The sequence below is a fragment of the Streptopelia decaocto genome, assembly GCF_964273445.1.
Source record: "Streptopelia decaocto genome assembly, chromosome: Z".
Classification (NCBI taxonomy): domain Eukaryota; kingdom Metazoa; phylum Chordata; class Aves; order Columbiformes; family Columbidae; genus Streptopelia; species Streptopelia decaocto.
Window position 1 is genome coordinate 65269602 of NC_138657.1, and position 22792 is coordinate 65292393.

General features: G+C 42.6%; 1 protein-coding gene across 1 annotated transcript in view; it reads left to right on the top strand.

Annotated features, from left to right (window-relative positions):
- Positions 1-22792, top strand: part of SERINC5 (serine incorporator 5) — a 43574-nt gene that overhangs the window by 9656 nt on the left and 11126 nt on the right. Inside the window, exons 2-9 of the mRNA XM_082075506.1 lie at positions 4224-4391; positions 10935-11113; positions 11397-11479; positions 14179-14272; positions 15837-16048; positions 16859-16954; positions 19846-19972; positions 21509-21575. Of these exons, the coding sequence (XP_081931632.1) occupies positions 4224-4391; positions 10935-11113; positions 11397-11479; positions 14179-14272; positions 15837-16048; positions 16859-16954; positions 19846-19972; positions 21509-21575 (1026 nt within the window). The remainder of the gene's footprint in view (positions 1-4223; positions 4392-10934; positions 11114-11396; positions 11480-14178; positions 14273-15836; positions 16049-16858; positions 16955-19845; positions 19973-21508; positions 21576-22792) is intronic.

A 22792-nucleotide genomic window follows, 5' to 3' on the forward strand; every position in this document is an offset into this window, starting at 1 on the left:
GCCAGCGGCTGGTCTGCGTCGTGGTGTGTTAGTGTGAGGGGGCCAGCTGATGATAAGTATTTGTGGAAAGCATAAATATTTGTGTAATGCTTGTAGTGATTGTCAAACTGTGGTGTTCACCCAGTGAGGAGACGTAGAGTGGGGCAGCTGTATGTCCTGCCTGAACTGAGGGAGCCTTTGGATGAGAAAGACTTGAAGTCAGAACCTGCTGCAGTGTGACAGACCCCCGCTACAGCAACCTTTTAACAAAGAGCTTGTTGTATGTGTCGGCTTTGAAGTTTGTCACCCAAAGATAATATCTTTGAAACCTCATGGTCGTAAGGTTGTGGCCAGCATCTTATTCTCTGGACAAAGACTTTTTTTCATTTATTTTTGGATAGCATCTATTCCATTGTGGCCTACTCTGGAACGTAGTCAGTCATAACCAGAGTTTTAAAAAGAAAAAAAACCCACCAGACACCAAATTTGGGACTGTGGATGAATAACCTAACCAACTTTCCACTGTATTTAAAGGTGTTGAAGATGTTTCTGTGGTGTTAAAAGAGTGCTTACAGGAGTGCATCTGAAAAAAGATGGAGACACTGGTATTTTTCACAAATATTGCCAATTTATAGGGTATGTACTTAGTATTAGAAACTATCATTAAAGTCTCTGTAAGTGATGTGGAACAATGCATAAATGAGCTATATATTCTAAGTATTTGTTGTTTTAAGTAACTGTGCAGGTTTTACTGAAAAGGTTAATTTTCTTCATGCAGCTAGAAAGCTTTCTTTTTCATAGCTAGCATGGTCTTTATTAGCACTTAGTTTAAGAACAAGAGATAACACCCCAGCACAGAGGTAATGTTTTTAATTGTTCTGATCTGAGAGCCAAGGACTGTTGTGAATGCCCTGCCCACAGGTGTGAGGAACGAGGACGGGGGACATGGATGGGGCAGAGCTTGACTGACATCCTGACTGATCAATGAGAGTCTTCCATCCCATTAGTGCAGATTTAAGGGGAGTCGGGATTTTCTAGCTGAGTTCTTTCCTCATTCGATTGGAGCCAGGATGGAGACCTGTTGGGGAGTTTCTTTAGTTCGGCCTTTTGCCATCCTGCTGTTCTGCAGAGGCCTCTGGGCCTTTCTGCCCTTTTCTCTCTTCTCTCTCTGGGATCAGCTGTTGGGACCAGGTGCTGCTGCCTGGGACTGGCTGCTCGGTGTGGATGGAGTTTATGAGTAATTGCCTTGAGTATCTTTTATTTTACATTCTATTTCTATTTTATATATATATTTACTAGTAGGGTATTAGTATTTTGTTATTTTATTAAACTGTTTATCTCAATCCAAGTGTCTCCCTTCCGTTTCATTTCCCTCCCCTATTTGGGGGAGGTAGGGAGAGGGGTGAGTGAGCAGCTGTGGTGGTTGTGTTGCCAGCTCAGGTTGAACCACGGCAGTATCAGCTCCAGGGACCCAGAGCTGGAATAGCAGACATGTTGCTGGACATAGATGAGGTTTCACTGGCAGAGCTCTCTAGCACCTGGCTTAGGAAAATGTTGTTCCGCTTAGAAATGCCAAAGCTGCATACCTTTTTAATTCTGTACTGTAGTTTTTAACGTTATGGTGAGTATGGCCAGCAGTTGAAGTTCATTATAAATATGTTGGATCTGGCTGATACAGATTGAAAGGACCTTTCGTCTTAATATATTTCCCCCCCCCATAACTGTGAAGTGGATAGATTACACTTTTCTGACTTGTTTTTTTTTGAAGTGTTATTATTCCATTTGTTTGCTGAATTGGTAACTTGCCATAGGTTCCTCATTTCTTCAACTTGTAGCTGATGCTGTAAAAGTTAACTTAATTTCACTACATACAAAAAATAAAATCACCATTAAGCCACCACTGCCTTCTATTTTGAAAGTATACTTGCACGATGTGCTTGTGCACGTAGTATTTTTAATTTCCAGCTTTGGTGCCAACATGAGCCCATTCTGTTTATTCCCCACAGTGGGAGCTTTGTGTGTTTTGGGGAGGATTTCTGTTCTGCAACAGCAGCAATTTTAGCAGCTGTGTGCTTTGAGGCCCCCGTCTCCTCTGGCCTGAGATACAGCGGTGAACTGAGAGAAGGGCAGAGTGGAAGCCAGGTTGGAGCATCCCCAATTTATGTGTTTTGCAAACCAAAGAGCCGTTGCTGAGCGAGGCAAGGTCCCGTCTGCTGCCCCCTTTCTGTGGGGCAGAGGGCAGAAGCCTCGGCTGGAGTGTTGCAGCAGATAGTTGTGGCAAGGAAATTTTAAGCTGGGAGTCTTTTCAAGGAACTTCTTCTAAATTATTTTGGGCTCTTTGATCAACAGGTGTGATTGTGAGACTCTGTGGAGTTATGTCAGGTATGTGTGTCTGCAGACACACAGGTGAAGCCCCCTTCTCTGGGTTGGACAGTCATTGATGCTGGAAGCATACTGGGAGAAAAACAGCGCGTGGTGGTTTGGCACCTGGAGGCACGTACAAAGAGTGAAGTTTGCCTGGGTGACTCAAATGTGGCACTACTGCATTCTGAATCCCTTGCCAAGGGATAAGAAAAGCCATCCATCTTGTACAACTGCTTGCCAGGAAGCAAGGGGGTCCTCTGAACATTGCCGCAGCCCCTCCAGGGCCTCAGGAAAAAACAGAAAAATCAGCTTGGGTGTCCCTGAGCCCCTGGCACTGGCGGTGCACAGCCCCTGTGCCACACACCAGCCACAGGGACATCCTCGAAAACGCGAGTCTGAGGAGTGAGGTTGCTCTGGGTCAGCAGCAGTGGTACCTGGCAGAGAGGTTCCCTGCTCCTGGCTGCCTGCCCATGTCCAAAAACCCCTTCTGTGGTCGTGGCTGCTGGGATAAGCATGAGAGCCAGGTGAAGCTGCTGCCTGCTGCGAGGAAAGGCCTGACCAAGGACACTGCTGACATATGTATAAAAATAAGGCATATATTTATATTTTTTATATATGACTTTTCTAAAAGTAGAAGCCAGGGAAAGTAAATCCACCTTATTTGAAAGTTAATAATGTCCTTGACAGCAAGGAAGTAATAAGCATCAAGTAGATTCCTTTCAGGATTTATTCAGTACCGTTTACCATGTTGAATAAGGCAATTATGCGCTTTTTGCTGTGCTTCTTGGCTTTTTTATCTAGTTGGACCCTCAGATAGTTATAAGTATAAAAGAATTAAAATACATTAAGAATTCTGTCTGTAATAATGATTAAACATTGGAGACATTGTCGGCTAAAGTGCGATATGGTATTATTTTTCTTGCAGCTGTGGATTTTTTTCCTTGTATCTTGCACATGGAATCACTGCTTTCACCTTTGCAAAGTGTGTCAAAATAAGTCTAAAGTTGTATTTTCTTCTCTGGCTTTTTCAGTACAAGATGGTGCCATTGTATTTTGGCTCCTTCAACCTCAGCTATCTTTTGCTTTGTTTGCAGTAAGCCAAGTATTCCCAGATTCTTTCTCTACTGCCCAAAATATTTAGAACTGTTAATGTAGTTTTTTGTTTGTTGGTTTGGGTTTGTTTGTTTGTTTTTGTAGCTGTTGTCTGTTTATAAAGCCTTCAGCAAAACTGTAATGAAGGATGGCGTAATTAGTTTTTGCTTCCCCTTTAATTTGCTCAAAATGTTTGGTATCATTAAAAGTTCTGTAGCAAAAGAAAGAAAAGGTTTTTGTCTGTGTGTGTACCAGAAAGGACACACTAATAAACGACAGTATGGTTCTGGTGAATTGAAATGGATCTGTACAGCTCATTTGGAAACAAATCCTCCAGTTTCTCTTGAAAACAAAATAGTTTTGTCTGTATGTTAAAAGCAAACTATTTTGGAGGCTGTGTCCTTCTTGTGCATATTTGTTTTTTCACTGTGGAACCAGGAGAGTATATTGCAGGGAATAGAGCCTCACTGGTGCAATGCTTGTTCTGCTGGGTGGAACACGTCACAAACATGAGCTGCACAGAGATAGCAAACAGCAAGATTAAGAAATCGGGAGCGGTTCCTCCTCATCCTCAGTGTGTGGGAAGGCTGGAAATCGGTGTGCTTAAACCTAGTGACTTTTGATAAACAAGACAGTCTGCTTCCACTTTAAATGCTGCTCAGCTGGGAGGAGAGGACTTGAGAAATTCTGGAGCTATACAGGAAGTCTCCCGGCTTCCCTGTCTGACTTCTGCAACAGAAACTGAAGATGGTGATGGAATGACTTGTGCTTTTTGTCTTTATTTGCAGTTGGCCTGCTGCTGCGGTACTGCCGCTTGTTCCTTGTGCTGCAGATGCTGCCCCAAGATAAAACAGTCAACCAGCACCCGCTTCATGTATGCGCTTTACTTCATCCTGGTGACTATCATCTGTTGTGTCATGATGTCAACAACAGTAGCTAACGAAATGAAAACGCACGTAAGTAAGAAAGATGAACCGACTGCTGCCCCTGGAAGGAAATGTTCTCCTTCCACAGCTCTTCACGTACAGGGGTGCTCCCTCAGAAGATGCAGTCGATTCCCTCCATTCACCACTTCCAAACCCAAACGGGGTGATTTTCCATGCTATGCCTCTTCCTGTCAGTTGCTCACCCATTGAGTGTGTTTTGCAACAGAGGGAGTGAGGGATCACAGGACTAGCAGCCTACCTTCCTCCTCTTTTGTCGCGTGGAAACCTGCTACAGTGAACCCATCCCAGGTTTTCTGCACAGGTGGGGTCACTGGGGTCCATTAGGGAACTTGTTACAGTAGAACAAATCAGTCTAACGTTGAGTTTTTCTCTGACAACTTGTTCAATAGCTGAAGCATCAAATTAGAAAATGACTCTTCAAGTGTTGCATTTGTAATTTCAGTTCTGTGTTCTTCGTGCTGTGTGACAGACTACTACAATGCACAATGCTGCAGATCCTTTACAAGGGATTTTCTTCAGTGCGTATTGAGTCATCATATTCACATGGCCTCTAACCACAGCAGATATTGTTTTTCTCTAATTGTCTTTTTAATTAAAAAGCTTCAAAAGCATGAAAGGAGCTGTGGCTAAAACTAGATTTTAAAACCCAAGTTTCTTTCAGCGTCTTAGTATAACTTTCTGAAGCTGAATGCTCACCAGCCTGCTTGCCGTCATACACTAGACCTGTTGTACCACGTCTTTGGTTTCTTAAGCCACCCAAGTTGCTCTTAGTAGCACGAATCCTCTCTCCTTCTACAAACTACAAGAAGAAAACTCAGTTTTTAAGTAAATGGTACAATGGCTGGATTGCTTAATTCTTAAAAAAGAAGTTTCTGCACCAAACTCAGCAATGGACCCGCTTCAGGGTTGTGAATGTGCTTGCCCTGGAGGTTCAGAAGGCTTCCCTCAATGCGGGCATCTAATAGTTTTGGGTTTTCCTCCCAAATGGGAGTGCTGGTGAGTGCACTGTTTCCTTGTTTAACCAGTTACTGGTCCAGTTGATGCCCTGCTTACCTTCTGTGCTTGACTTTGAGTTGTCTGTGAAACACTTTGCAGCAGCCTAGCTCCAAGAGCTGGAGGTAGCACCCTGTGCCTGCAGCATAGATCAACCAGCGGGCTTATGACGGTGCACGTTTGAGGGTTTCTGTGCTCTGCTGCCAGTGATCTTTCTTTCTTGCTGCCCGTTGTACCCTCTTCGTATCTTCTGTTCTCATTTTCTTTCATTTCATAGCACTTTTCTTGAGTTATCCTAGTGCCACCTTCTTACTCCTGGCCATCAGAAGTTGCTGACAGTCTGTAAGGGCACCCAGTACAGACATGATGCTTGCCTGTGAGCAGCAACTTTAAAACTGTTCAACATGTGTGTGCTGAAGTTGCTTGCCAAGAATTAACTTTGACTTACTAGGTGCTTAGCTTGGCAATAAAGTGAATAACACAAGGAACTCAAGTGTGTGGGAGACAAATTATGTGCTCATATCCAAATTTCATAAAGTCATTTTCCATCGGTATTGTGGTTTTAATGCAGCTTGTATCCCTAACAAAAAATACTTGCTCTTTATCCAACAGAAAAGTGATTCAAGAAGCCTTCAACAACATGCTTTTCAGTATTGCCAAATTTATTTTCCAGTTCATAGTCTTGAAAGCTCAGTGTGGGAAGAAATGGCACAAAGAGTAGCTGTTACTGTGAAGTGGAAAGATAATCACCCTCTTAATTTAGAGCAGTTGATGTCTTTGAATGGGAAATGGACCATCTGAAAGTAGGCTTTCTTCATCTGCTCTCTAATTTAATAATTATGTTTGGGCCTGTTAAAAGTTGAAAGACTCCTGAAGCTAATTCAGCCCAGTTGTAATAGAGTGCACCTTCAGAATATTTATTGAGACTAACCAGACTCAGCTTCCCAATGATGAACTGTGTTTTGACAGTGCTGTGCACTTACTGATCCTTCACTTTTGGCTGGATCGTGGAACACTCCTAGTTCCTGAAGCCAGACTGTAAGAACACACTTTGCTGGATTCTTCTAGGACCTCGCCCTCTCTTGTCTTGAGAGAAGATAGGATTTTATTTAACTTTAATTAGAATTTTTTAATTTCTTGTAGTAAAATACAAAAAAGAAAAGGAGATTTTAGTGCAATCCTTTATGAAGCCATAGTATTGGCAGGGAACCAGCTGTCTGCTTTACCAGTCTAGAGATCAGATATTCATGCTCATGTTACATGGAAGGAATCTCTCCCTTGTTAGTGAGAGGGGATTTTTTTGTTGTTGATTTGCTATAAATTCCCATGTAGAAAATAGTTATGAAAGTGTGGTAGCACGTGGTCCTTTGGCATTATTTTGAGAGGAAGCAACAGCAAATGTCCATCCCTTATGGACACCTTAAACAGAGACTTAAAATGTATTTGTTTTGCAGTATTCATCTACATCCATGTTCATTTATTCTGTCTATTAAAACATGTTTAGGACAGGTTTTCAGTTCCTGAGGTGCCAGAGTCTGCAGGTGCCAGCCCAGAGCTGAGGATCTGCTCCGTGTCCTGCAGCATGGCTGGAAAAAAGAGACACTGTCCCAGGGAGCTTGGCTTCCACCTCCTCATCAAAGTTGGCAGGGCCAGTGATGGGGACCGAAAGAAAAGACCAATATGGGTTTACACAAAATGGTTTAGAGACTTGACTCTGTTCCAAAATGAAGCAAAGCAGGACCTAACTTAAAGAAGTGCCTTGATCTGTGTTTTTTTTTTCCCCAGTTATTCTGTTTCTTTGAAAAACAGGTAGAGCTTTACTCATAAATGTTGTGTTGAAGCAAAACCTTGCAGTTCACAGGCTTTGAAAGGATAATTGAGAGAAGGGAGATAATTGTTTTGGTCTGTTGAAGTAGTTTTTTGGTTTGTTCTTTTAATTAAATTTTTAATGTTAAACCCATTTCAAAACTAGTGGTTTCACCCTGAAAATATCCATGCCCTACTTAAATAATGAAAGGAAAAATAAGAAAGATGTTTTTGGGAAAAGACCAGTGGAAACCAGTTCAGCTGTGTCAAAGTGTTTCAGTTCTAGATGTTCTGGCAGAGCATGCTTTTAGGCTTGTTTCCCCAGACAGGTTTCTGTCTTGGCCCTTAACTGCATTATAGTATGTTAAAACCCAAATTTGCTACCTTATGCAGCTTTAAAAGTGCAGGTACCCATTGCCTATTTCTGAATTTAGCCATAGATTGAAGACAGCATGTGTTTCGGTTGGATCGTTTTTCTATATTGTTTCTCCACTGCTCAAGACAGGCGGTTTTACCTGGACTTTTCCCTTGTTTCCCCACCCACACAGATTTTCCCCCATGCTTCCTCCATTTCCAAAACAGAATTCATCCGCCACATTCTTCCTCTGCTCAGTGGGAACGTCGAGACGAAAGCAGGCTCCCTTGGGCTCTTCAGGCCCATTTCTACACACTTCTTCCTTCCTATTCCCCCTCTGACGCGATTTCCTGTCCTCCTGCATTCACGCGTTGGGGCACAGATGCCGCCAAGCCCCAGCGCCGGAGCCGGTGGCAGCACAGCCGCCTTGGCTCGCTTCTCGCGCCGCACTTATTCGGGCACCGGCAGCTCGCAGCGAGGGGAAGCAAGTTCAGGGCAGTCTGCCCCTGTTTCTCTAGATGTTGCTGTCGTCTCAACGGGTTTCACTGTGCTTGGAAAGCTACTGACTTTGCTGTGATAACATCATTGCTTGCACAGAAACCGAGGCGTTTTATGTTATCTGAGTGGATACTGGGTTTCTGCAGAAAGAAGGCCAAAGAATTTAGCTTACCTTTTAGAGGTATAAAAGTAGCTATTTCACGGTATCATACTTGGCAAATAGCTAATCCATGTCTTTAACAGCTGGCAAAAAAAGTCAGCAAATGGAAAGTCAGGTAAATCACATAGGCTAGGCAGGCTGCTCAGCAGCTGTACATGTTTCAGAGTTATAGAATTAAAAAAAAAAAGAAAAAAGTATTTTAATTTTCAGTGAAGAAGTCACATACGCCTTGATAAATTGTTCCCAGCAGCAGAGCATCCTCTCACGAAAACGTGCCCTTTTCATTACATCAGCCCTTTTGTCACGAGCGTTGTGCTTGTGATTATTATCTGCTGAGGTCCCCAAGAGTTTGGGTTTATTCTTGTTTTGTTCCTTCAGGATCATGGGTGTCCAAAAGGGGCGTTCAATCCCACACAACTGTTCCTGTGGCCATTGCTTATTATTGCATAGTATTACGCATACTTCATGACAGCTGAGCTCTTTCTTGCTTGTGTAGGCACAAACTGAGCTATTGTTCTTGTGAATCCATCCATTTTCTCTCAGCCAGATCCGTAAGGAAATTACTACTAAACAGAGAAAAGAACATATAGGGTCAAAAATCCCATCAAGATCTCTGTAGAAACCTATGCAATTAAAGACAATGCCCATTTGCAGTTACCCAGAGATCTGTTTGTAATTTGCTAGTTGCTTAGTCAAGTCCCATGGTATTTTTTGTTTTGTTCTATAAGTGTCATAACCAAAATGCTGCTTGGTACCAAGTACAGGTCTTACAGAAATCCTTGATCGGTGCAGTTGTCTATACCAAACAAATATCTAGTTTTCTCAGAAATTTTGTTAGTTCAATATTGTGCATCTTTTTAATCTCTGCTGACTGATGGTATTACATGCAAAGAACTGGAGAGCATTAGTTGATAGCGCTCTTGCTTTCCCTGTCATTGCTGTGGCATTGATAGGTCTCTTAATTATTCCAGTCAATCCACTTGTGGGTTTTGAGTGCTGGCATGTTTTCCCCATCTGACATTTCATTGCCTTTCAGGAGCGGAGAAAGGCATCGCTGATGCTCCAGATGAGTTCTCAGGAGTTCTCTAAAAACTCCTGGATGCGACTTAGCCACAGCTACGCGTTTACCATCCAGTTTCCTATGCAGTGCCTATGCATCTCTGAGATACTTCTGAAAGAGCATCTCAGAGTGGCCCACCTTGAATCTGTTCTTGTAACACCACGCATATGCACTGAGACCTGCTTATCATCTCCTTGGCTGGTTCTAGTGCACTGAGGATCAGCTCACTGCCACAGTTACGTTTGCTGCCCTTAGCCAGCGTTCCTGTGAGCTGCTAAAATATTTGCTCTTTTTGGGAAACTGCTGGGAGGGTTGTTGGGCTCCTGTCTGATTTGGGTTGCTGGCACAGGATGGGCAGTTGCATACCCTGCTGAGGGAAGCTGGCTGTCAGAGCCTGGTGCTGGAAGCCGTCAGTTTACGTATTTATCCCTTGTTTCCTGCATCTTGGATGGCTTCCTACCCAGCTGGGAACACTGCCTGATTGCTTGCTCTCGGGTCCTATTTGTTCTTTTCCTGTCCTGGTTTTGTGTACTGACCTGCCTGCTGAAGGAAGTGGGGACTCCTATCTTTGCTGATTTCTTGCAAATGTTCAAGGATGCCGGTACCCTCAATCTTTGTATATTTTTCCTAAGCAAAACCTGGCCTGGCTGACTGCTTGCTGAAGCCTGGTTCCCATTTCCTTTGTCTGAGTTATGTATTTATTTTTGCATGTTGTGTCCTGGCACACATTGTCTTCTGTCTCCTCCAGTTACCTGTGCAGGTAGCAGTGATCTGCTCCAGAGGCTCTGATGTGTTGCTCAACTGGTCTTGCCAGCCTTAGCTGAGTGCTGTGAAGAGAGGCCTTTCTTTCTTTAAAATGCACAGTGGTTCTCTAATTAAATGCCTGTATTTCTGCGCAGCTCAATGGCTCCCTGGTTGTGAGGGGGGTGTCTGCATGGAGGCACCCCACAGGAATGGGTTCTGGCCACACAGACCTGCTTTTTTGAGCACCCAGCATCATGTCTGCCTGGTGAAACTGAAGCCAAAGTGTGCAGCTGTTTGCTTTCCCCTTGTGGTGAGAGCAAGGCCTCAAAAGCAAATATTTAATGAGTCAAGAGAAAGAAGGTGGAATTTTCCTGCCTCTCTGTTAATTTAAAACAAAATCAGGGCAACTGGCACAGGTCCCTTTCAGAGGCTGTGATGGAGAGGAGGGGGCTGCTGCCCTGTGCCACTCAGGTGTCCTTCAGTCTGCATTTCCACTGAGGGCAGCACGAGCCAGAGCTTCCTGCCCTGCAGCCCCTCATGCTCCTTCGGCTGGTAAAGCCACCCGTATGGCTCCCGTAACCCAGGTTACTGAAGCCATCGGTGAATTCTGCTGTAAAGCACAGGAAGAAGGTCCCCAGGGTGAGGGGCTAAGGAGTAAGGGGCAGCAGTGGCTTAAGCCAAGAGAGCTGAAGAAAGGTAGGTGGACTTGTACCCCAAAGCATCTGGAAGGAGCTGAGAGGGGAGGCTCTGGAAAACTCCAGCCCCTGGTTTATTAAATTTCTTAATGTTCCTAGAACTGTTAAATCCAGCTGAGGATTATCAAGAGTGAAAGGTGTTAAATGAAGCCATTGAAAAGCTGGTGGTACTCAGAGACACGCTTGGTTATGAGGAACCCTGTGTCCTATCTAATGGCTTGTAACATGTTGTGCTTTTCAGATTCCCTTCTACAAGGAGATGTGCAAGGGTATTCAGGCGGGTGAGATGTGCGAGAAGTTGGTGGGATACTCTGCGGTGTACAAAGTCTGTTTTGGAATGGCCTGCTTCTTCTTTTTGTTCTCCTTGTTCACCATCAAAATTAACAGCAGCAAAAGCTGCCGAGCATACATTCATAATGGGTAAATATTTGGTTGCTTGATTTCCACTTCTCTTTACAGATTTGTCCTGCCTCGTTTCCAGCTGGGTGTAGTACCAGGCAAAATAAAAACAAAAGTTGATTTTACGGCTTTTGTTGGAAATAATGCAGTCAAATGAAAACTAACTAACTAAGTGGCAATCAGTCATCAAAGGCTGGTTTTTTCTCTTGTTGGGGTTTAAATAGAGATTTCTCATGGTACTTGAGTTGAAGACCTCAAATTCCTATTACAACTAGGTGATCTGTTTTTTTTTTCTCTCGTCCAGATTCTGGTTCATTAAACTTATACTTCTGGCGGCAATGTGCTCAGGAGCCTTCTTCATTCCCGATCAGGACACTTTCCTCAATGGTATGTCCTTGTTTTGTTATGCTCTTTGTTCTGTGCTGTCTTGTGAGTGGTTATAAATCCTAAAGGTCTGATGGGTGCAAATATTGCCATATTTCTTCAAGTAAAGCCAGTATAGTCCAGATGCAAAAGGAATATTTGGAACTGTTTGGAGGGAATTCCATGTGTACAGAGTACATGGTCTTCATGTGAACATGCAGTAAAAAGCTTGTTGGTTTTGTTGATTTGATTTGGGTTCGATTTTTTTTGTTTTTTTATGTAGTTTTTTGTTGTTGTTTCTTTTTTGCGTGTGTTTTGTTGTTGTTTTGTTTGTTTTCTTTTGTTTTCCTGACCGAGATCAGACTCAATTAGTAGGTATAAATATCATTGCATTGCTGTCTTGCAAGTCATTTAAGCAGGGAGCTGTAATGGTGCACAAGAAATTCTTCACTGGAGAACACAGAGCCGCGTGTTTGGCTTGTGCAGATAGCTCTGCTGTAGCGCAGCAACCGGGGACTGTGCAGAAGTGCCACTGCTCAAGGGGACACGGTCACCTGCTGGGCACTGGTGTTTGCTGCCTGGAAACCTGCAATGCAGCACAAGAATTTGGGATGTTGTTAGCTTTCAGGCTGGTGGTGTAAATGCAGTAAGGTAAAATTGGACTTCTTGGGGCGTGTTGTGAGTGCTTTGGCTTCTCACAGATCTCCTGTGGGCTACGAGCAAAAGTCCCAGTGATACTGAAATGAGTTTGTTCCCTTTTGTTTGTTGGGTACTTCTAAGCCTGTAAGCTGCTGAGTCTGGGCAGGTGGAAAGAGGTGGGATCAGTAACCCAGTCTTGCTTCCACCAAGGCTAGCTTGGTTTCCTGTGTTTTCAACACTGATCTCCTTTAGCCGGGCTGTTTAAAAGTGGAAGAGGAAGGAATAACATGGGGGAAGATAATACAGTGGGCAGACATTCTATGAACACAGTTCTCTGGGAAACTAAGGTAAAAACCACTTCAGGTAAACTACTGATAGGTGTAATTCAGATTCTTGTTCTTACTAGCTGTTGGTTTGGTCCCAGTTCACTTTGTGCCCCAGATGTGAAGGGCTCTTTATCAGTCTCTGAAATCCCAGGATGGCTGTATATTCTTGCCACTACTGTCTAATCACTGTTTGGATTAGAAGGATGTAGTGGTGCAATGCACTGTACTCATGAGCAACTGAGACTGCCTGTCCTCTTTGCAAGTGACCTTTTTCATGTGAAAATTCATCAAGAAATGAAGCATTTGGGTAGAAAGGGAAACAGAACTTTTTGTGCTGATTAGACTGCTGTTTCTCAACAACAAACTAACCCAGCGTGGAGATACAGTATGACAAGCTTTCTTCTCCAAATTAGTTATTGACTTTTCTGTCTAAAGCTGTATTCTGCACATCTGCTAAACTGTCCTCCAGTCAGCCCCTGAATTTGAGATTTACAGATGGTTTGGGTATTGTGTCATTTTGTTTTCCCTTTTTTTTCCTCCCATTGAGAAACTTACCTGTCTTCTTGTTGTTTGAGCATTCGCTCAGTTTGCCTATTTTTTCTATTAAAAAAAAAAGCTCTTGCTGTGCTTTGTATGCTTAGCAGTTTGTCAATGGTGGAGAAAGAGTATTACGTGCAAGCACTACGTTTGTGTGGGCTGTAGTGTTAAAACCTCACTGGCCAGACTAACCTTATCTATGACAGATCCATAAAACATCCCACAGTGTCCTGCCTGTTTTGTTTGTTTGAAGAACGTGTTTATCAAGTGCATACATTTAGCAAAAGCAGACAAATGGCGTTTTTGCTTGCTTTCAAATAATAAGCGTATAACAACAACAACAAAAATCTCTACATCATCTGCTAAGGGGTGACATGCCCCAGCTGTTTTGTTCTTCCGCTTCACTTCTACAAGCTTTGTTTAAAAGGAAAACACAATGGTAGGATATGTCTGAACCCTGCTGATGTATTTCCTTGGTCTTCTTCACTGAAATCAGTGGCACACCTGCAGTCGTTTGTAGGCTATGCACTGCGCAGCAGCACAAGCTGTGTATGCAGCTAGATATTTGAATAGGTATCTGTGTTTCCTCAGGGATTTCTGGTGTTGCACACAAGAGATCTGTTGTCGAAAGTACCCAAACAGCTACCCAAATATGGTATATGTAGGTCAACGATTAAGTAGTCAAATAACCTGTCTTAAAGCTAGTCAGTGAATACCAAGTGTTCTTTGGGAGTGGCTCGGGACAGCATTTGTAAATAGGTAAGCCCCACCTCTGTTTTTCTGTGGTAATGGAATCTGGATGGGAAGGAATTGCCCTTTTTAGTGCTGGGTTCCAGTACCTTGCAATTTCAGGGTTTCAATTCCTGTGAAATGTCTCCACACCACCTCCCTCCTGTCAGTCACAAATAAAGGTTTCAGTATTTTCTGTCTGGATATAGTAACACATAGTCTCCACAAAAATTTTCTAGGTTAGGGAAACGCAGTAAATGTCCTAACAGGCTCATTTTGAAAGTATAGCAGGTTGCAAGCTGTATTTGTCAGAGAGATACTCCTGAGTTAGCTGAGCTGGCTGTTCAGCTGAAATCTCTCATCTCCTGCTACATCTGTGGCCTTGAGATATTCAAACTGTGTAATGGCTTCACTGCATAGACAATAATTCCATCTTATGTCAATGGGAAGGGGTCTGCAGATTGACCTATTTTCTGTCTCTCTGCCTTGCAGCCTGGCGCTACGTAGGAGCATCAGGAGGTTTCCTTTTCATTGCCATTCAGCTCATCCTGCTTGTTGAGTTCGCACACAAATGGAATAAAAATTGGTATGTGTTGGGCAAGTATTTATTTGCATAAAATTCTGGTGGGCTCCCGAACAATACATTTCTCATAACAAAGAATGTAAAAGTAGCATGGATGTAATTTCTGAAAGAAGACACTTTAATGTCAGTATTTAGAACTGTTCATCTTTGCTTCATCCACTTTCTCCTGTCCCAGCAGATATGTTTCCTCCTTATTCATGTCCACTCTGCTGATTCATTCTTAATGTGAATTGCTCACTTTCTAATAAGTAGTAGCATACTGAGAAAAACCTCTTACTTTAAGTCATTTTGTATTTTATATTAAAATATACCTGCTAAGAAACAGAGTGATGCAAGAGAATAAAACTGGATTTGTAAAAGGTAACAGCGAAACTGTCTGCAGTAATGTAACCTGGTAAATACTGGGGTTTTGTGTCAGTTTAATGTATATCTATTTTTTTTTTCTCAACATGAGAACTGCTACTTTCTCTTCAACTTGCTTGCTTTGATCTAAATATGCAAGATTCCATTATCAACCCATATATACCCCATTTTGGCATTGACTTCATTTCTGCTTTAGGCATATTTGCTGTTATCTTCCTAACCCTTAGCCCATCATAAATTTAAGATATTTAAATTGTCCTCCCTTATACAGGCCGGAACTCTTGCCTCCACCTCCAACCTTTCTTCCTCTACAAACCTTTGCAGTCCTCTTTTGTTCTGTTTAGCATACTGACTGCTTAGAAGGAGTTTTAGCAAACCTTTGGGCTTTGTTGGATACTTGTTTTTGCAGGGAAAGAGGTGAAATCTTATTATACCACAGATACTTTTACTGCTAATTGCTGTAGCTACTTTGTTGTGGATGAAAGATTTCCAGCCACAGCATTTAACTTTAGCACTTTCTACATTAGATATTATTTTAAATTATGTTTCCTCAAAACAAAGAAACAAAAAACAAACCTTCCATACAGCAAAAAGTCCTTTGTGGCAAAGCAGCTTACTTAGATCCTACTCCTAAAAAACCCTGTGACTTTTGCAAGAGGAGTTTGGAAGGTTGAAGAGGGGGAACAAGATGGACCACACTTCAGCAGAGGGAGGTTGGTGGGATAGACTCAAATCAAGAGAAGGCTTTTTGAGCGAAAGAATAGTAAAATTGTCAAGGTAGCGCAAGGGGCAGAAGAGGGGCTGTGCCGAGCAATATGCCTTTGCTGTCCTTGTGTGAAGAGCACTGCTCGCTAGCGGAGCCTGGGGCACTCTGGGTTCCCACTGAGGAAACCCCTGAAGTATTGAGCTGAGATGCACTGACGGGCTTTATCCCAGAGACTGGGAGTTTCAGGAGTCACACTGGGCTGTAATTACAGAAACAGCTGGGCAAGATAATACCGAAGATAAACACTAATGCTATGCAGTGTTCCCCTTTGTTTTGTGGGAGGAACCTTGCAAGGGCCTGTGTTGGTGTAGTGATGTACACATGCTTCAGTAGGTAAGCTCTGTCTTTTGTGCTTGAGGATGTGAACTAATCAGCTATTAGAATGTTTTTGAGGGGGAAGGGAAGACAAAGATAAGGTGCTTGTCTGTCTCTCCCCAGGACTGCAGGTGCAAACCACAAGCAGATGTGGAATGGTTTGCTTGCCCTGGTCACTCTCATCCTGTACTCCGTTGCTGTGGCAGCCCTGGTCCTCATGGCTCTTTTCTACACACGTGCTGAGGGCTGCATGTACAACAAGGTCCTGATCGGTGTTAACGGCAGCCTGTGCCTCTTTGTGTCACTGGTGGCCATATCGCCTTGTGTCCAGAGTCGTGAGTCCACTGACGTCTTCTTCTGGGTTTCTGGTGCTGCCACAGTTGTGTGCCTGGAGGCATGAAAGACTCCTGATAGTTCAGAGCTGGTGCTGCTCTTGCCTCTGTCCTTTTATTTACACTATGAAGTGCTGTTTCTGGTCATCAGCTCAGCTGCTAAAACGGCAGAGGTATGAGACATTTTGGGTGTGCCATCAGGCAGTCATACTAAGGAAGGTTCACATGCTGATGGCTGGTAATGTGTTGTGTAGCTCACACAACTCTTGCAGTGGTAGCAGTTCAGGTAATAGCTGTCAGACTCATTCACGCTGTTTTACCATTTACTTTCTGACTGCTCGTGCTTTACCATCTTTAAAGTTTGGGCCTGGAGGAGTTGACAGCAGTATTTCATGCTTCAGTATATTTTATGTGTGCTGTTAGTATCTTGCATGCATTGGACCTGGAAATAGTAATCTGAGTGACTCCAACACAAATTTTATGGGCGAATAAAACTGTTGTGGCAGCTTGTCAATAGCCTTTGGAAAGCTGGTGCTGTTGGCCAGAGCAGAGGGGTGATTCTTTACTTATGTGGGAATCTAATGTCTTCCTAAAACAGCCAGCAGGACTGAAGCACAGGTTCTTTTCTCTTTACGTGCCAGTGGAAATGTATTTAAACTGCCTCAAAGACTTATAAACTGCTTTAAGTAGAACATAAAATATACTTTTATCTTCTGAAAGACAGTAGCGTGCTCTTCTTTAAAGGATATGAGTTTCTTTTTTAGCTTGTTAAAATGTCTGCAAAAATAATTTATTTTGCTATTTCTTGTAAAGGTCAGCCTCATTCTGGTTTGCTTCAGTCAGGAGTTATCAGCTGCTATGTCATGTACCTCACTTTCTCAGCACTATCCAGCAAGCCACCAGAAACTAGTAAGTTATCTCATACTTTATGTAATTTCTTTTAGACATGCCATCTATTAAAAGCAAAAATTTAGCAAACCTGAGTTAACAAATTCAGGGATATAAGAATGCTAGGTTGGGTATGTTGTGGCTTATGCAGAAGAAATTGCAAATACTAAAAATATATTTGTGCAGCAGAGAGACTGTGCAAGGGGCACTCTCCATATAACTTAATTGCTTTGGTCCTGGGGAGCTTAACTTACCTTGGGTGAGTTGCATCTGTTGCACCAGGGCAATTCCAGCCTGTTTCCTACAGACAAATTTCAGAGTCTTGTAGCCTGTTCCTCATGTGCCAAGTGCATGTTCTTGTACAACAGGACATGACTTAATACATTCTGTGTTTGGTCACATGATGGGAAAGGGGTTGGAACAAATGGATCTTGGATCCCTCTGGAAGAAGCTGGGTGATCAGCTTCCTCCAAAAGTTTAGTCAGTCCACCACTAGTTAGTAGGTGCTGGCCATCAGAGTAGATACTAAAATCACTTCCTTCTTCTAGAATTGGTATGCTAGATAACCTTAGCTCTGGACTCCTAATGGAGCAAAAACTTGAATACCACTCATCTTCCATTTTGAGTGAAAACATTCTGAGAAAGGACTTGGAGTTAGGTTGCGATAGTTTGAGGTGATGATGTTCTACAGCAGAGTTCCAGTACTCCACTCGCATTCTAATCATTGGCATTGCAAGCCAGGAAAATCCCTAGAGTTTTAAGTTATTTATGCTACAAAAATCAAAAAGATTTTACAAGCACAACTCAAACTGTTTCCTTCTCCCAGGTAACTATCAGATTTACCTGTTTGGACTGGGAGAATTCTTTTGACTTAAATAAGACTTTCCTGGTTCAAATTAGTAATTCTTCTTTATTATTGCTCAACTTCTAGTGTTAAATAGTTGAAACAACAATAACTAGAGGAAAATAAAGCTGTTGGCAGGAAGGAGAAGTTTTTACAGATGCCTCCCAAGAAGAAAGGGGAGGGATGGGGGAAAGAATCTTGCTGTCACACTTGTGTGGGCACAGGCACACATAAATGTATTCCAGAGCTAAGAAGGAAAAACAGACAGTACTTATGTGGAGGACTTACTTACGGAGCTTAACCTGTGTTTTTGAATGAATGTAGAAGCTGATTTAGAAGGCAAGTGAATTACTCAAGACTTTACACAGTGTAAAAAGATAAAAAAAAGGAAGACAGAAAGGGAAGAAGGTGATCTATGATATTAAATCATTTGTCTTGTGTTATTTCATGCTTGTGACAGTCAAAGCCTTCAGCAGTTGAGTGAGTGTTTTGATTCTTCTTGTATGTGTTGCAAGTATGGTAATTGCATTTGTCAGAGTATGCGTCAAGCATAGTCTCTCAGACCTCCTGAATCAGATGTTCATCATTGTCCTCCCAGGACAGAGACCTCTCATGGTTGCCATCAGCTCTCAGAGATGTTCCCTTCTCCCCTAATAATGTGATAAGGACTCTCATACTGGCCTGTGCAGCTTTTATAGTGGCATGTGCTGAAGAATGTATGGGGTGCTGGCACTTACTAAGGTGTCTCATGCCCTGTCTCTCAGATTTGCCATGAACATAACTAATGTTGACTTATTCCTCAAGGAGGGACTTTCAAATTGGCCATCTCGCAAACTGGCTACCTTATAAACCAGGCCTGAAGAAAGTGCAAGCTACAAGTATTTATTTGCAGCACCCAAAAAGCAGAGTTGCAAATGTCTTTAGAGGGAATGGGCAAATAAAAGGTAACGTCTGTTGAACCTGTGCTTATCACAGTGTGCCTTAACTTTTTCATGCCAGGCTTAGCTAAAAGGCCTACCAAACAGTGGACCTGCCTTGCTGCAGAGTTGTCCTTGATGGACACAGGTGGGGGATTGTGTCCAAGTTGTTCCACAAAGGCTCGTCACCCCTTCTTTTGCTCCCACTTCCACACTGTCCTTGCTGTGTGCTGGTAAAGCTGTTTGTGCAGCCCTGCAGAGCCATGCAAAGTCCTCCTCTGCCAGGTCAGGGGCCTGACTTTGAGTTTATTTTTAACCTGGATGTCGCCCTTTGCTGCATTTTGCCCTCTGCCCCTACAAACAGTTGTGCTGTCCCAATGGGCCTGCAGTGTGGCTGCTGGAAGGAAAGAGGAGATGGGAACACAGTTTGCCTTAAATAGTCTTGGCTTAAAAAGCTCTTGATTTGAGATAAAGTGTAGCCTTAATCTCTTGCCTTGGGGCAATGCTGCAGGCTACTGCTCTGCCTTGCCTTGACTCCAAGGAGAGCCAAAAAGCCAGATGCATCTGGGAACATCAAGGGCTGAATTGGTTTCGTTTCAGGGACCTAGAAGTACTGTTTGCTTAGATGTTAAGATAAAATCTTGCCTGTAACTGGTGCATCCCATTTTCTTTGGTCTGTATATCAGTCTGAGAACAGGGCAACTACACACCACATTTTTTCACTGAGTTTTAATTTCTTAGTTGTCCTCAAGGCACCCCTTCTATCAATTAAATTTATAGTCTCAGATCTGTATTATCTTGGTCTTATATGTTTATGTAGTCTTGGATGAAGTGTTAGAATACTTACAGCTTTTTATTTCTTAGGTCACCAAATAGTCTTTTTCCTTGTTTGTCTGCTCTGATCAAACAAGAAGTTTTAGTACTCTACTAAGTTGTGTTTTTTCTTTCACAGAATCTGCCAGCTCAGATTTAGAGATTTTTTCCTGTAGTATGGTCTTTTTAAAAAACAGATAGAAACAACTGAAATGTACCTACCTAATGTCTGAAGTAATAAAAATATTTTGCTGAAAACCTTCACTCTGAACACTACTTTGAAATGCAGTGAAATAAGCATTGCTAACTGTTCTTTTTGTTTGTTTTGTGTTGTGAAGTCCTGGATGAAGACAATGAGAACATCACAATCTGTGTACCTGAATTTAGTCAAGGCCTACACAGAGATGAAAACCTGGTTACCGGCCTGGGTACTACCATTTTGTTTGGCTGCATTTTATATTCTTGGTAAGTCTGGATTTGCCGTTACCTCACGGTAAATGCAATGTCGTGGTAATGAGGAGAAGTAGAATAGAACTGAGCTGGAAGGTTCATATTCACCTCAGGTTCAGAATAGATGTTTTAGCCAAAAATGTTCAACAGATAGTATAACTTTTGAAACAAATACATTTTATTACAACGTAATAGAGCAGTTTACATCTAGAGGTGGAAGGAGAAAATTTCCAGCTGTCCATGATCCCAAACAGTCTCAGGGTGCTTTGATTCTGTATTTAGTCTTCCTATGAGAAAAACTCTATGTCGTTATGTCTGCCTAAAAAAAGTATCTGAAATTTCTCTAGCATCGTGTTCCCTGAGGGTCTTTGAAACAAACAAAACTGTTTGGGAGGGCTTAGGGCTTCTTTTGATCCAGTGATGGGCACCATACTGCCATAAGGATTTGCCAGTGGTCTGCTCTGAAAAAGTCTGTGCCCATATGGTTGTGATGCTCACCTTGTATTAATTGCAGCTCACATCAATAAATTAAGTCATGCTCCGGGAGGGGAAGGGGGAGAGTTGCTGATGATTGGAAGGTGATTTATCACTTCTTTGGCTGTGCACATTGCCAGGAGACAGCACTGTTGTTTGCTGCATGGTTTAGACCAGGTTCTGAATCAGTCCACTTCAAAATTCACATAATGAAACTCCTTCTTCATTTTGAAGTGAAAAAGAGAGACTTTCTGAAGAGGTAGCACAGCTACTCTTCTGCTATCAAATGTGTGTATGTGTTCTATATATGGATATCATGGATCTAGTTTACATTATTAGAACAGCATTTCCAGTGCCTCAGGAAAGTGTTTAGGAATGCAGACAACCTTCATGTAGCCTGCAGGGGAAGCCAGGAAGATAAGAAAGCCTTTAAGGGGAATGTTTTCTAGTGTTATTTACTAGGGTTCAATGAGTACAGCAAAGCAGTAACGCACTCTCCCTGTGCCTAATGGGAAGTTTGCATTACACATCCTGAAAGGGGAAGACTAAGCAAGAAGTGTTTCTAATCAGAAGAAACTAGAAAGGATTCCCCCCAAACAACTACAGTCATTCAAGAAAGTGATTTCCAGCAATTGGTACACTGACAGCAGTGGCTGGTAATTTACTTTTGAAAACCGCTTTGAGTGACCTGTTACTTTGCTAGCAAAGCCTTTACAGAAATGCTGAGCAGAAGTGATGGCTGTGAAGTTAATATAAAAAGCACTGGTTGTGCACAGCAGGGGAGATTTCTGAATTGCAAATTGGAGCGCTTAGCTGTTTGCTGCTGATGACTTCACCACGTTTCAGGAGTGACCTACTTTTAAGCCCATGATTCAGCCTGAGTTGGCCAGTGGCTGTCTGTTAGGCTGTTTAATACTTGTGCAGAACAAACTTTCACATGCTTAGTGCTTGATGCTATATCCAGGCAAATGCTTAGCGTAGACATGGGAGTATACTATTTATGTTTGCTGTGATGCTGAAAAATCACCCTGTTGGGCTTATGCTGAGGGTTTTGACACTGTTTTCTTTTGCTCCTAGTTTGACCTCAACAACACGTGCAAGCTCAGAGGCACTGAGGGGAATATATGCAACAGCTGAAACAGAAGTGAGTTCTTGCTTCCTTCCACAGGATTTCTGTGCAGACTTCCTCATATGCTTTTCTTGCTGTTGTTTTCATGGCTAGCTAATCTGTAATTAGGTGAAAACAAAAGCTTGTTCATAGCATCCATGGTATGTGCCTCTGGGTATGGACTTCTTGGAGCACTTGTCCACAGTGGCCCTTCTGCAGCTCTTGCTGGTTCAGTGGAGGTGCCTTTATGTACAGAAATAATTTGCTGCTCTTGCAGTTTATTTAACATCCTGCAGACTTCCTGTAAATCTCTTTGTGCTCCAGCCAAGCTCATGTCCTCTCATTTAAAGGAAAAGTCTGCTGGGAAGCTATCAGAAAAAGAAGTGGAGGTGTTCTTGAACATTTCCAGTCCTGGTTGCCTTTGTTCTCATAGGAACTGACTATGATCCCAAGTTCCTATCTCTTATTTCTATTTCCACACAAAAGTACTTACTATCTTTTTGCCTGTAACTTCATATCGGCTTATAGTACTTGTCCCTGTTTCAGCAGTACACATTTCTTCATTCTGCCTGCTTGGTTATTTTGGCCTTTTTATCCCTCAAACAACCAGAAACACTGGGAAATGAATGGTTTTTTGCTAAGTTACAGTTAGCCCTTACTTAGACTTGCTAGTGTCACTCTTCAAATGTATGTGTGTGTCTGAAGGATGAATCTCCATCCCTAGATTTCATGTAGGAAACAATTACCTTGCAGATAGGCTCAGGCAGGATCTCCTAGCAAATCATATTTTAATAATGATTTTGCAAGATCGGGTGTTCTACCTAAAGGCAGACACACATAATAGGGCAAAAAGCCCCTGCTTATATTCCCCCAAATGCCAGCTGCAATTTCCCGCCCCTGTTCCCCATTGGTTTGGTACTGCAGTGTTTACAGACTATCCCGACGCCTGCCTCCGTTTACGTATTTCATTCATCTAATTAGAACAATACCCTTCCCCTTATCAATCTATTTAAAATATGGGTTCCTGGCTCTTTGGCTACCCTTCCCCCTAGATTTACTTGTAAATACAGGTATCAGTTTGCATTCCGGGATTAATTTGAAGAGACTTTGGTTTACATTAAGGATTCATAGTCTGATGTCTCTCGGTCCTTCCCCACAGCTGGGGTCAGGCACCAGCTCCTTAGTTTTGTAAAAACACCATTCCTTCGTTAAATCTTCCTTACATTTCTCTACAGTGGTGTTACTTGCATCTG